The 14,527-nt window shown below is 27.4% G+C and overlaps 1 protein-coding gene and 1 pseudogene across 2 annotated transcripts; both read right to left on the bottom strand.

Annotated features, from left to right (window-relative positions):
- Positions 1-5,936: 5,936 nt before the first annotated feature.
- Positions 5,937-8,836, bottom strand: LOC111293556 (benzyl alcohol O-benzoyltransferase-like). 2 transcript variants are annotated; one of them, XM_089743194.1, is made up of 3 exons: positions 8,188-8,836; positions 6,492-7,104; positions 5,937-6,422 (listed from the first exon to the last, which is right to left on the bottom strand). In XM_089743194.1, the coding sequence occupies exons 1-3, from the start codon at positions 8,632-8,634 to the stop codon at positions 6,178-6,180; spliced, it is 1,305 nt and encodes a 434-aa protein (XP_089599320.1). In that variant the 5' UTR covers positions 8,635-8,836; the 3' UTR covers positions 5,937-6,177. The 2 variants fall into 2 exon arrangements, with proteins under 2 accessions (XP_089599320.1, XP_089599319.1); XM_089743193.1 differs by having other exon boundaries at positions 5,937-7,104; positions 8,188-8,833.
- Positions 8,837-12,930: 4,094 nt separating this feature from the next.
- On the bottom strand, positions 12,931-14,063 carry LOC111294698 (benzyl alcohol O-benzoyltransferase-like; annotated as a pseudogene).
- Positions 14,064-14,527: the final 464 nt, after the last annotated feature.

Here is a 14,527-nt window from a genome sequence, read left to right on the forward strand (position 1 = left end):
TCAACTTCAACATTACAAATAGGACTATGCTTTCGTGCATTACGAATAATAGTATTGGTTTGGTCTACTCTATACTTCTATTACGTTCTGTTTCTTTTTTTTCTTTTTGTTCCATTAGTTTGTTTCTTCATGCTTCTATTTGTTTTATTCCTCTTTATGTCAAAGTGCGATTTCTTTTATTATTTTTTAATATTAAAATTTGGTTTTTACAAAAAAAAAAAAAAAAAATCAGTTTGCCTTTAGTTCTTAAAATATTAGTATAACATACAAGTAAGTTGATGTGCATTAGAAATTAATCTAAACATTCCCAACACAATATAAAATAACTTGCTTTTATTTTGTTTTTCTATTTAATTTTTAGTTTATTTTTTAATGATTTAGTTTTTCTATTTTTATTTAGTTTTTCTATTTAATTTTAGTTTATTTTTTAATGATTTAGTTTCTAATTTTTATATGCAAATGTTTGTATGCTATGTAATTAATATTTGCTGCAAAATTTAACCAGTTTTAATAATTGTTAACAATTTGTTACCAGGAACATTTCTGATCTCAAATGCCATAGTGAAAGATCACTACACATGAAAAATTAGTCTATGGTACACAAGGATATCCAAGAAAATATGTATACCTTTGCAATTCTGTTGTTTTTGATACACTTTGCATATAAATTTCTTCTATTACTGCAATACATTCTAGGGTTTACATAAATATCATTTAAACCATTATACATTGCCATCATTTTAGATTGTACTCAAATGATGATGCCTTCATTTAAAAATAAAAATTCAACATTCAACTTTAACACTATATAAGAATAAAAGTATGCTTTCATGCATTAACATTTAATAATTAATACTGAAAAGAATTTAATTTAAATTATTATTAGAAGACTAAATTTTAATTTTATATATTATTGTTTTAACAATACTACATTAAATGAAAGATTTCTTTCTAGCACATGATAAAAAAATCAATTTGAGTTACTTCCAATTAATTAATCCATCTAAAAACACATTTTAAAATATTATTACCTGGGAATAGGAGTATAATTGGACTGTCTGGTTCTGTTCACCATAAATTTAGCAATTTTCACTTTTAGAACTATCTTTTTAATATATTTAATATAAATATATAAAAAGAGAATTTTTTATATACATAATTAACCTTATTGAAATGTGAAAAATCTTGAAAACTCATCATCTTTCTAAGTGAAATTGCTTTGATTTGATTTGATTTAATTTTAATTTAAAAGTTATTTCAAATAATAAATTGTCTTTGTTTCTTTAAGCAATTTTAATTTAATTACTTTTTACATTTTTCATAGACTTGATGACAATGTATAACAATTAGTACAAGTTTAAATTTAAAAGCTAAATTCAGTTCACAATCAAAGAATAAATTAATTTCATATTTTAGTTATTTTTCCAAATGAATTGATAAATATTTAGTTGTCTTATTTGTGCCTAAGATAATAATGAAAACGATAACTTTTGACTGTAATTAAAAATATTTTTTTATCCAAATCTTGTATATAAATATATACAAGCTAAAACCTCTAACAAAAAAAAATCTGATATGCCTAGTCTATATTTTTGACATGTGGATAATCCAAAAAATTAACATATGTTTAAAATTAATTATGCATTTAAAGTTTAAAATTTGATGGAAAAATAAATTTAATTTAAAATATCTTATTTTCATTATTATAAAATGCATTTAATGATTCTTATTAACATTTATTTTTAAATGATTAATTGACTAAAATAAATTAAGAACCAAATCAAGAGTAATAACATATTAAATTGAGAGTAATTTATGCTTGATAATTAGAATAGTCAAGTATAATGTGTATTCAATATACTTGCAAAAAATAAAAAAAGAATTTTGAAATTAATATAATAATAAAAAAAATTAATTTGATTTGACATACTAAAATTAATTTTAATTGATTTAATCATCTGTTAGTTATTTTAAAATCAATATATTAAATATATATATAGCTTAAAAGATGGAGCGAATAGATCATATTTTTTAAAAAAATTGGAAGTAAATGTTATAATAAATATAAATCAAGAGTTAAATATTTATAATTGAAAAAATAGATATAAAATTATTTTATTTATTAATAATGACAATTAAAATTTTAATACCTTTCATATGAACTTAATGAGAGTGATTTAAGGTAAATAATAAAAAAATAAATGTAATCAATTTATTTTTTGAATTATTTTTTAAATTAAAAATATATCAAATAAAATAAAATACATTTATTAGAAGAAATATAGTGTCATAACATATAAGTTCACAAACCTATCACTCGACACAATTAAAAAAGTCACTATCAATTTTTTTTGTTTAAATGCAATTGGCACTATTTTCATTGAAACTTTTTAATTTTAATAAGTTATATATAATTATATCAATAGTATATTGCCTTTTACGGGGTGTTTGAATAGGGAAAAAGTTAGATTACCCCTTGAATCTTATTTTTCATAATTTGATTTTTTTTTGTTTGGCTCGCAGTATTTGATTCTTGCGGGTATTTTAAGATTCTCAATAGTATCCAAATGGTTCAAAAATAGAAACTCACCTCTCCTTAAGGTTTTTTAAAATTTCAAAAAAATGTAAAATTTATCTCACTTTTGACCTCAATAATAGTTTTTTATAATTTATTTTACCTTTAAAAATTAATGTAATTATATGATAAATAGAGATTTATTCTGACACGCAAAGCTACATTCCTAGCATTTTTTACATACAATCAATAAAACATAACATTTTTTACATAAATATGTAGTTGTTGTTGGTAGAGTAAATATAATAGAATATTTATGATATTTTAACTATGTTTTTTTTATATAAAAAACAAAATATTTGATTGTCAAAAACTGCATATATAATAGCCAAAACGATATGTTTTTTAAGTAAAATTTTTTATGATTTATCAAACACTATGTTGTTATATTAGAAATGTGATTATATGTTATAATATGTTATGAAAAAATTAATTATAGTAAAAATAACATTTTTTTAAAAAAAATGTAATTGATTTTGAAAAATAAGAATTTTGCATTTTATATAGTTTTAGAAGCACTATGTTTTTAACATATAAAACATAGTTGATAATAAAAAATAACATTTTTGAATATAGAAAATACAACATTTGTTGAAAATACAAAAAAAAAATATTTTTTAAAATTCAACAAAGACTGCATTTGTAAGATAAAAAATGCAATTTTTGTTGAAAAAGCTACTTTTCTAAGATAAAAATACAGTTTTTGTTAAATAAACGATATTTTTAAGCTAAAAAGATAATCTTCGTTGAAAAAACAATATTTCTAATATGAAAAAAGAATTTTTGTTGAAAATATAAAATTTTTTTTTAAAATTCAATAAAGACGATGCTTTGAGATAGAAAAAATGGTTTTTGTTAAAAGCATAAAAAAATATTTTTTAAAATTTAACAAAAATAATATTTTTAAAATAAAAAATATAATTTTTATTAAAAAGATAACTATCAATGTCACATGTTATTCACATATTATTAAAAGATAATATAACAAAATATTTTATTAAATAATCTTACATTCTTATAAACCGAATATAATATTCGTAACAATATCCATTACTAATACCTATCATCATAACTTTACACCTACACCTTACACGGTGTCATCATAACTTTTTATCAGGTGTCAAGTTCAAAAGCTCCCATCTTTTAAATTAAAATCATCAACCCCAACTCCATCAGAGACACAACCCTTCCTTTCATCGCGTAAATCCCCTGCCACCCATCAATCTCGATGCCACGAATATAAATTGAATTAATTAAACTTAGAATCTAAGATAATAATTTAATTTATTGGGCGATCGATGTGTGAGATTTTAAATTTTAAAAGAAAATATGATATTTGAAGTTTTATTTGATTTATAAAATATTTCTTTTAAATTCAATCGTTTAATTGAAGAAAATGTTTATTTATTAAATTATATAATTGATAATAAATTTTTTGACAACTTAGAAGTAACCTTTTATTTTAATTTTTTTAAATCAGACGATAAATGATATTTTTATCATCAAATAAAATACATAGCTTTTATTTTTTTAAAATTAAATATATTTTATTACGATGTTTAATTACACATTATATCATAATTGAGTTTATAAAAATATACAACAAAATTTTCAATTACAATGTTTAATTATACATTATACCGTATTTGACGTTAAAAAAATATAAAACCCTTCAATTACTGCATTTCATTTCAATAAACACTGTAATTGATATGTTTTAATAATTGAATCAAATCAAATTTTGAATAAAATCCAACAGAAAGTAAAAATGGAGTAGAAAGTTAAATTTTTCTCCATAAATTGCATGAGAGGGGAGTCAACAGAGACAGGATCATTAACATAGTGGCTTTTATGGAAAATCTGACGGTGACCTAAAATTTCAGACCCCGTTTTTGAAACAACCATGTTGTTCTTTTCCTCATTGTTTATTGGTTTATTAAAGGTGGAAGACCAAAACAAAATTGAATTTGGATGGGTTTTTATTGCCAAGATTGTGGGTTGAAAGGTAAAAGATTTGTTGGAGTGGGAAAAGAGTGGGAAAGATTCAAGGAAAAGATTGGTTTTGGTTGATGAGAAGATGTAAGGGCGAGTTGCTATTATAGTCTTGGCCATTGAAGACGTCAAAGGGTGGCTGTGGGGAAATTGAAACTGGTTTTTCCAAATAAAAAACGGGTGGTGACTGGTGAGAGAGGAAGATGGCAAAAACAAAGGGAAAATGGGCTTTAAATTTTGGGGCCGAATGCTCATTTCATTGAAATTGGCAATACGGTAACCTGTTGGAACCGCCCAAAAAATTGTCCAAATCATGAACTCGTGGTCCACGAACGATACTGTCTGCTTCGAGGTCACATTTTCGTTTTCTTCTATGATGTTGGATTCAAAAGGATCTATTTGGTATTCAAATTAGGTTATGTGTTCATCTACGTTAACAAGGAGAGATGACAAAAAACAAACATATGAAATTTGATCATTTTTTATTGATCTTTTGTTCAATTGAAAATTTTGATATCAAGTTGGGTGTTTGTAGAATTGAAATTCATAGCAAATGAAATTAAGAAGTGTTCATTTCTAATAATTTTACAGGAAAAAAAAAACAATAAGAAAAACTTTTTTTCTTTTCATCGGGCGATATGGACCAATGTTGTGGTTAACAAATTGGAAAGAGATTAGGATGGGAAAAAATTGTAACATGTACTATTTTTGGAGTCTTCAATGAATTAAATGGGTTTAATTTTAAAGACACCAGCATGAATAATTATTGGACAAAATATGGACCACTAGCTCCAATTGAAAAAAAAGGGCAATTAAGAATTTTTTTTTTAAAGAATGTCAAATCTTTGAAATAATTAACAGAATAATCCTAATAAAAGAAATAACAATTTTATCATAGATTGAGAGGAATAATAGTTAAAATAAACAATAATTCATATAAATAATAACTTAAAACAAAATTTTCAAATTTATTTACATTAATTTTGTACTTATTTTTAAGTAAAATTATTTTCTAAATATATGTGACAATAAAATATTTAAAATTTTGCTTGAATAAAATATTAAAAAATAATAAAAATTAAAAGAGAAAGAAAATATTTTTAATTTAATAGACTAAATAAAATATGTCTTTCAATTAAATATAATAAACAAATAAAAAGAAAATGTCTCACTTCATAGTTATTTGCCAAAAAAAAAAAAAGGGTCAATGTAAGGAAATTGTAGTTTTTCCTTTAGAAAAATAAATAAAACTTGAGTTTTTATTTTGATGAAATGATTAATATAAAAACAATTACAATCATATTCAAATATTATATATATAGAATTAATAAAAATAATAACAACTCAAATAAACCAAACCAGCAAAAGATTTAACATATAATTAGATAACTTTAATATAAAATTAAATCAAACTTATATGACACGTAATGCAAACACACTTAAAGATTTTCCTAAAAAAAAAAATTAGAATTTTAAGTTTTAACCCACAAGCAAGTCACCAGTTGCTTCTTAGAATTAACAAGCTAGTTTCCAACTACAACACCACACATGACACATTCTCTCTTCATGTCTCGATTTTTTCTCTTCTACACTATATTTCTTTTGTTCTTTTACAAAGCAGATGAAACAGAAACTGATTTACCCATTTCATCAGCTGGCTGCTCCTTCGACATGTTGTCCAATTCCTTGGAAAATCTTTCCATAGCTGGAGCTGTCAAACAAATTAGCATAAGAGTTCCAGCCTCTCCATTTTTATTCTTGGATGCTACAAGATGGCTTGATGCCACAGGTATAGCACCTATCCCAGCTTTGGCGAACCCACCGTAAACTGCCTTACCCCACCCAAAATCAACGTCTACAAATGCAACACGGGTTACATCTGATATAAAACAAGATCTCACCATTGTACAGTGGAGTCTTTTACCTTTAATCACCATGAAATCTGCTGCTGATTTAACGTATTCTTCAGTCACACTCTCCTTGGCTTGCTTCACTAGTTCCACTGCATATCCTAGCGGATTCTGGCAGAGTTTTCTAGCTGTTGTTATTGCCGCTGGGAACACAATTGCATTCCCATAAAATCCTGATGGTAATGGAGGATCCAACTTGGAACGTACATTGACAACGCATAGCAATCGCACCTCTTCATCAGGGTCAGGTTTTATAGCAATGGTTCGACAACGCCATAAACACGATGCTAAGATGTCAAATTTCGAACACTTATGAAGGTGGTGCGGTAGGAGCTTGCGAAGAGTTGAAACTTCTTTGGGGCCAAAGAAAAAGGAGCGTTGAACCATGTTTTCCGATAGGATGATAGTGCCTTCTACTTCATCGTATTCACGGTGCGTGAATGAGATTCGTGGTGGATCACGAGCATCTAAGAGGTGCCTCTCCCACTTGGGTGGGATTGAGGGAGCAATTGCACCACGACTCATCTCAGCCATGGCAGACATGAATTGAATCATGCCACCAGCATCGCCTAAGACATGGTTGGAGCGAATGGCAAAGATAAAACCTCCACATTTCAGTCTTGTTACCTGTTGATTAGTTTATTTTTCATCATGCAACGACTTTCCAATATTAATTATGAACAGTACGAAGAGAGGATGTATAAAAGTATCTAAATATAGAGTAATTAAATTGCATCACATATATTCGTTATTTTTGTGTAATATTTATTTTCATTTATGATTTTTAAATTTTATTTTATTCATCTAATGTTTTAAAAATATTTCATATTCATAAATTTCATCGACTATCATTAAAATTAATTCGATAAAATCTATCATCTTAAAACTACATGTATGGCTATGTCTAAGTGACAAAAAAGTAAATGATTTTAACTTTTTATCCTAAAAAAAAATATTTTATATTCATAAATTTTGTCGACTATCATTAAAATTAATTCGATAAAATCTACCATCTTAAAACTATATGTATGGTTATGTCTAAGTGACAAAAAAGTAAATCCTTTTAACTTTTTATCATAAAATTTATATCATAAACATTTACCTTTCATTGTCGTGTTATATTTCATTAAATTTATAATAATGATTGATAAAATAGATGAATTTATAAATAAATTTTAAAAATTATAAATAAAAAATATATATTTTACAAAAATCATAGATGTAAGATGCATTTTTCTCTAAAATACATAATAAAAGAAAGAAAAAAAATGGTTACAAGTACCATTATACTGGCGATCTTGTTGGAAGCATCCACAAACTAAATTATTGGTATAGGCTTGTAGTTGTAGGCTCGGCAGCATGACTCCGATCAAGCGTGGGTATAAATTTTTTAAGCCGAGCACCATCCAAAGATAATATTATATTTATTTAATTTTAATCTTAACTATATTTATAAATATTAATAAAAGGATATTTTAATAATAAATATAACATTTCTTATAAATATAAATACTCCTACTACCATCCATGTCAAGAGCAAGATGTTCAAAAATGGCGTATGCCCGTATAAGAAGCACATGCATGTAAAGGAGCTCATCAAAGCAAGGGAATGGTGGTTGAAGTGCATACAAGTCAATTAGTTAATAAAATGAAAAGTAAGTTGATCACGTTAATGCTCACAAGACCTTGGAGCTGTAAATAACCAAGTACCTGAATTAATAGCAAGGGGCAATTCAACATCCCTTCTGAGCCTGGAACATTGTAAAGGAGCTCATCAAAGCAAGGGAATGGCGGTTGAAGTGCATCGCCAAATTGCTCGAGTTTAACATCAGCTTCAGCCTCAATAAACAAGGCACCCTCGCCGGTGCAATCCACCGCAAGCTTGCGATTACGACTTTCCCTTAGCCTACCAGCTAATGGATAATAAAAAACTAAGGTTTGTGCAAGTGCATCCTTAATAACCCTTGCAGGGTCCTTCCCTTGCATGCATGGATTGCACCGATAAATTTGAATGACAGGAATCTGTAACCGGAGACTCTGTTGATCATCAATGTCGGATAATAGTTTATACTCGCAAGGTGTGGCCTTGGCCGGAGCAACAAGCTCGGCTTCGCTTCTTCGAATTGTAAATACCAGGGAAGTTGGCAGTTGTGGCATGGCACAAAACCTGTAGGATTTATGTGGGGTTAGACACAGATGATAGAAAGAATACTTAGAGATCAGCTGATAAAATTGTGTGTTGGTTGTTTAAGCATTGTGGAAGTAATATTTATAAGGACGGATTTTTTTATGTAAGTTGAATAAAATTAAATAAGTTGGCAGGATTTTATCACTCAATATGTGAAAAATAAACGACGACAAATCTTAAACATATTAATATTCACTGATATTTCTTTATTTAATGTTTATTTTTATACCTATTTTGTCTAATCAGCAAAGTATGTTTTCCTATTTCAAAAATAAAAAATTAAAAATTAAAAGCAATGTATGGTTGCCAAAATGGTTTGAGATTTTGCTGATACCAGTGAAAGAGACGTGCCCGCTGAATATAATATTATATATATATTGATAATAAAAACAATAAAATGCAGTTAATTAATTAATTTTTAAATGAATATAATATTTATAGATTAAGAGAACTCATTGGGGAGATTAAATTGGTCCACATCCTTAGGGAGGCTAATTAAGTGTACTGCTCTGTTTTCCTTCAAGCTTGGCTGTAGCTGAGTGTTTTGATGTTCTGATTTGAGATGCATTGCGTGGTCGTCGTTAAAGCTTTTTCCCTGACTGGAAAAAGCTGTTTTCTAACGACCTTTTTGGTTGGATAAAATTCATTTTTTGGTTGAAAAAAACAATATTTAATTTAAACAATCGAAATTTTAATCAAATTAATTGAATTTATTTTAATTAATTAATTTTTGAAAATAAAATTTTTAATTTAATTAATACAATAATTTAATTTAATTAATTTAATTTAAAATTAATCGAATCTATAAAATAAATAATACATCGAAATGATCTTCATGACTTCAAAAAAAAGTCATGTAGGCCGAAATCAGGAAACTTATTATCTACCACAGGAATTACGTAGACAAAGCATGCTGCGTCAGACGGATATTGTTTTTTTCTCTTACAAAAATTGTGTGGTGAAACAAGCAGCGGCCCACCAATAAAACGACAAATTTGACACTTTTTTCGTACATTTAATCAGTCAGAATCTTTCGATATGTCAATTATGAAATGAGAGTCCCACAAATTTTGCCCATCAGCATTAAACGTTTGCGCACTTCATAGTCACGACAATAAAGACATTTAATTCATGGATGTCCAAACTCCAAATTAAAATTATATATTATCTTTATATGTATTGACAAAAAAATGTAATAGTTTAGGGACTAGAATAAACAAGTAATACAGATAAATTAATACTAAAATATAATTTTTTTTAAAAAAAGTCATAATACAAAAAGAATTTAGTTGCTCTGTTTTGGGGGTTCACTCACTGTTTTTTTTATTTCAATTTCAGCTTTTGAGGTTGTTTCGAGCAATCCTGCTCTCCTTTTTCTTTGTGGTTGCTCTTTGATCAACCGTTCTTCTCGTTTTAATTTTTTTTTATTTTTCTTTGAAGAAAATATAATGTGAATTTTTTTTTTTCATTTTATCAATGTCCAGCCATAATTTTATATTATATATGTGAGTTTATATAGTTCAATGTTAAGTTAAATTTATTTAATTATTTGATGGTTCATTATTTTTATATTAAATATATTATATAATTATAATTGTAATTTTAATATATTAATCCTTTTATCGAAAAAATTTCATGATGTGAAAGGCAAAATCGATTGGCTTTTGTTATTTCTTTTATTCTATTTTTTTGTCTTTTTTTTTTTGGATTTTTCAAAATTATGTTTTATTTTTTTAACATCTAAAATTTTTATTTTTTATATTTTAAAATTTTTTATTTATAATATTAAAATCATAAAATTTTAATTATATAATTTTTTTAATTTTATATTAAATATATTTAAATCAATTGTTTTTAATTTTATAAAAATTAATATAAAACAAACAAATAGGGAAAGGCTGTAATTAAATCAAATAAATAGTTTTACCAATCATCTTTGATGATCACAGAACGAAGACAATTGTCATGTCACTTGCTCACTTTAATGGATCATAAATTGCACTTGCAAGAAGTTGGATTGTGGTATCCAACTTTACGTTACGTGGTAGGTGCATATATATTCTCAAATAAAAAAATTCTACCATTATTAGATTAATAATATCAATTAACTACTACTTCAAATTAAAAAAAAAAAAAAAAGAAAATTTAAGGACCACGAAATATTAAAAAGTCAAAAAGTTTTTGGTGGTCCATGAATGCATTTACATCTACTCTACGTGAAGTGGTTTCCACACAAACCAAGTGGATTTCATGGGTTGAGTGGTCAAGGAAGAGAAACGTGTTTTATAATTAAAAAATAAAAAATAATTTATTTTTAAATTTGTTATTTTATTATTTATTTAATTAAAAAAATATCATATGATTAAATTTTTTTAAATCATAATTTTTAAATGATAATTTTAATAATATATAGATTGATTTAAAAATAGTCAATCGTTTTTTATTTTCTTTTGTAAATCATCATGTGTACCATACGATGATTTATTAATACTAAGATTTATTTCTGAGTCTTTCTCGAAGATGCTATTTTACTTGCTTTTTTTTGTAACTTGAAAAACATATAGATTCAACCACTTAATGACTTTTAGTTGGATATCAGCATCACAAATTACTTCAACTCTGAGCCATTTCTGACTCCTTTTATAAGTTCTCACCCTTTATTTTTATTAATTAATATTTAATGTTCAAACATTCTTTTACTTATTTTAATCTTTCTATTTTTTTCACAGTACTGGTTCATTTCCACTAGTACAATTTTTTTTTTTTTTACTTTCCTTAACAATTTCAACTGAATTTCTAATGTCCATCCCCTTTGTTGATCATATTCCTTTTCCAAAGAAATTAATGTAATATAAAATATTTTAACAATCAAAATTTAATCTATGATCATTTTAAATATATATATATATATATATATATATAAAAGAAGGTCGCCAAAAAACAAAAAACCCTAGGGTCGATTATTTTGGGCTAAATAATTGGGCTTGAGCCCAAAATATAAACAACATATTGTTGTAATTCCAAACAACTTGGGCTAGGCCCAAAGAATATCAAATCTGAGTTAAAGAGGGCCATTTTTAAGGCCTAAGTATGCTTTGGAGTATTGACTTAGCTAAGGGAATAAGGAATGAAATTCATGAACTGTATTGGATAATTTATTTAAATTTAAGTAAATGAAAAGAGATGGGAAAAAAAAAGAGTGCGGACTTTCTTATTTTCTTTAATTATTATAAGTTAAACCTTTAGTCTAACAATGGTGGGCTGCTGGAATTCAAACAATTTCTTTCTTTCCTCCTTTAAAAGCATCTTCCAAGCTGCAAAAGCGAAAATATGGTTATCGATGGTGTTTTTGGATTGTCTTAATTGAGAGGAAGGTGAAGTGAGGTTGGAGGAGAAGATAGCTTGAACCTGCAATTAAAAAACACAATCATGGGCGTCAAAGTTGTTATTTTAAAATATGCTCTGATGCTCTAATCATTAAAATACTTGAGATAAGGCAAAAGAAGGAAGAAAGGAAATGAAAATAGTAAAGTAAGTGAAGGAAACTTCAATGGGAGAGAAACTCAGAATGTGTAGTAAGGTTCCTCTCTCGTGCTTACTTACTTGATCTTTCAATTGCTTTATATAAAAGACAAAAAGTCGATGATTTTATTAAAACAGATGATGATTGATAAGATATTTACATGAAATTTAATATGAGTTTATGTAATTAGTGTAAGTGATATTTAATAATTTTATACAAACTTAAGCTATATTTAATAATCTCAAATAAGTTTGAGAGTCAAGTAATCAATTCTGAAACGATTATTTTGATATGTTATTACTGGGACCTCACGCGAGTTCTTTCTTTAATAAGAGCGAGCTATTTTTTTTGACTTAGACTATCTAAGTGGTCTGGACTATCCTAAGATATGACTGTGTTTATCAAACTTTGACCACTTTAACCAAGTGGCGTAATAATAGTACAAGCAAAAGTTTAAAAGGCTTTTGTCCATTAGCAATCGTCTTTATATCTTTGAATTTCTTATGGGCCTGTTTTCTCAATAATTCAATTCTCGTTTCTTGGCTTGCTGGTATTGGCAGAGTCATTCAGTATTGTGAAGGTTATATTTTGCTTATATTTTCTGAGAATATTGGAATTAAAAATTCAAATATGGCTAAACTATAGGATGTACTTTAAGCACTTTTCATTGTGGTTGAAGCCGAGTTAAATAATCATTGGTTTTTAAGGCTATTTGGGTTCAAGTCATTGGATTAAGATCATTTCAGTTTAACTTTTTGAGTTTTAAAATTAAATTGAAATCATTTCCAGTATGAAAGCTTAGTATCTCCCAACAATTGGCTGGTCCACTAAACTCTGCCTTACCCCATCCAAGATCAAACTCTTTGTCCTGGCTTGTGTTAAATCTGACACTATGAGGGACGGGCAGGGTTAACATTTGGCCAATCTCTAATCTCCATCAACTCTGCCGTTGATTTCATGCACTCTTCAGTTACCTTTGCCTTTGCCTGTTTCACTAGCTCTATCGCATATCCTAATGGCAAGGGAGGGTTAAACTTAGTCCGTGCATTGACAATGCAGGTAAAACGAACACCATCATTGGATCCAAGTTCCAATGCTTTTGTACAATATAAGCATGCAGTTAAGATATCACAAGTTGAACATTGGAGATTGTGTGGGACAAATCTGCGAAGAGCTGAAATTTGAGTTGGTCCAAAGAAAAAAGAGCAGTGAACCTGGTTGTCTATTGGCACGGTTGTACCATTGGCGATAGTTGCATTGTCGTACTTGTGGTGCACACATGTTATGAGTGGTGAGTCTCGAGCATTCAAGAGGTGTCTTTCCCAAACTGGTGGAGTTGAAAGAGCACGTGCACCTCGTGCCATTTCCCCGATGGTAGACATGAATTGAATTAGCACAACAGCATCGCTTATGGCGTGGTTAAATTGGTGGGCAAAGATGAAACCACCACATTTGAAGCGTGTCACCTGTTCATTTACCAAAAAAAAAAAAAACCCCAATTAAAGGCTAAAAAAGTCCATAAAATGATTAAGATAATTCTGCGAACTATAACTTATATTTGAGAAATTAATTGTCCTATTTGATATTTAATTATTTTATAAGACTGAATCTTGAAACGAAGAATTCTATAAACATCATAATATTCCAATTACACTTATAAGGTGAATACCTGAATTTGCAACTAGGGACAATTTGGCACATTATTGGAGCCAGGGACTTCATAAAGAAACTCCTTGTAACATGAAAATGGTAGGTTAAGGGCATCACCAAATTCCTCAAGTATAACAGCATCAGCCTCAATATATAAGACACCTTCCCTAATATAATCAACCATAAGCTTTCGATTTGGGCCTTCCCTTAATCTACCAACAAATACACTAGGGTTACTGCAAGTTCTTCCTTTATAGCTCTAGCAAGGTCCTTTCCTTGCATGGAAGCGTTGCATCGATAAAAATGGAGCCCTCGAATTTGGAATCGATCACTTTCTTGGTCATTGATGTCAGAGAGTAGTTTACACTCATGAAGGGTTGGCTTTGTTGGGGTTTGACTTGAATCTCTTAATCCCATATAGAAAGTTAAGTAAAATTATAAGAGTTTAGAGTTTGTTTTGTATCATATATCAGGAGTTTAGTAAAGTTATAAGAGGTTTTACTCATGTTCTGGTTTTAATTTGATAATCTCAAATAGTTAGACATTAAGAGAATAGTTAAGTGAGTAAGCTATTAAAAAGATATAATTGAGTTTTTGGTTGAGTTTTGAGTAAAAACTTTTTTGTGACTTTTCTTATTTCAAAAGTCTCACAGTTATAAAAATTTATTTATTAGTGGATTGAATTTTGA

The sequence above is a fragment of the Durio zibethinus genome, chromosome 14, assembly GCF_047325235.1.
Source record: "Durio zibethinus cultivar Kanyao isolate XHJ-2024 chromosome 14, ASM4732523v1, whole genome shotgun sequence".
NCBI lineage: Eukaryota > Viridiplantae > Streptophyta > Magnoliopsida > Malvales > Malvaceae > Durio > Durio zibethinus.

What these genes read in the sequence shown, in the direction of transcription:
- LOC111293556 (XM_089743193.1), bottom strand. Translation starts at nt 8,634, where the DNA reads ATGCCACAACTGCCAACTTCCCTGGTATTTACAATTCGAAGAAGCGAA. An exon ending in GCCCCTTGCTATTAATTCAG is followed by an intron (nt 7,105 to 8,187) that starts GTACTTGGTTAT and finishes ACTAATCAACAG; the next exon opens with GTAACAAGACTGAAATGTGG.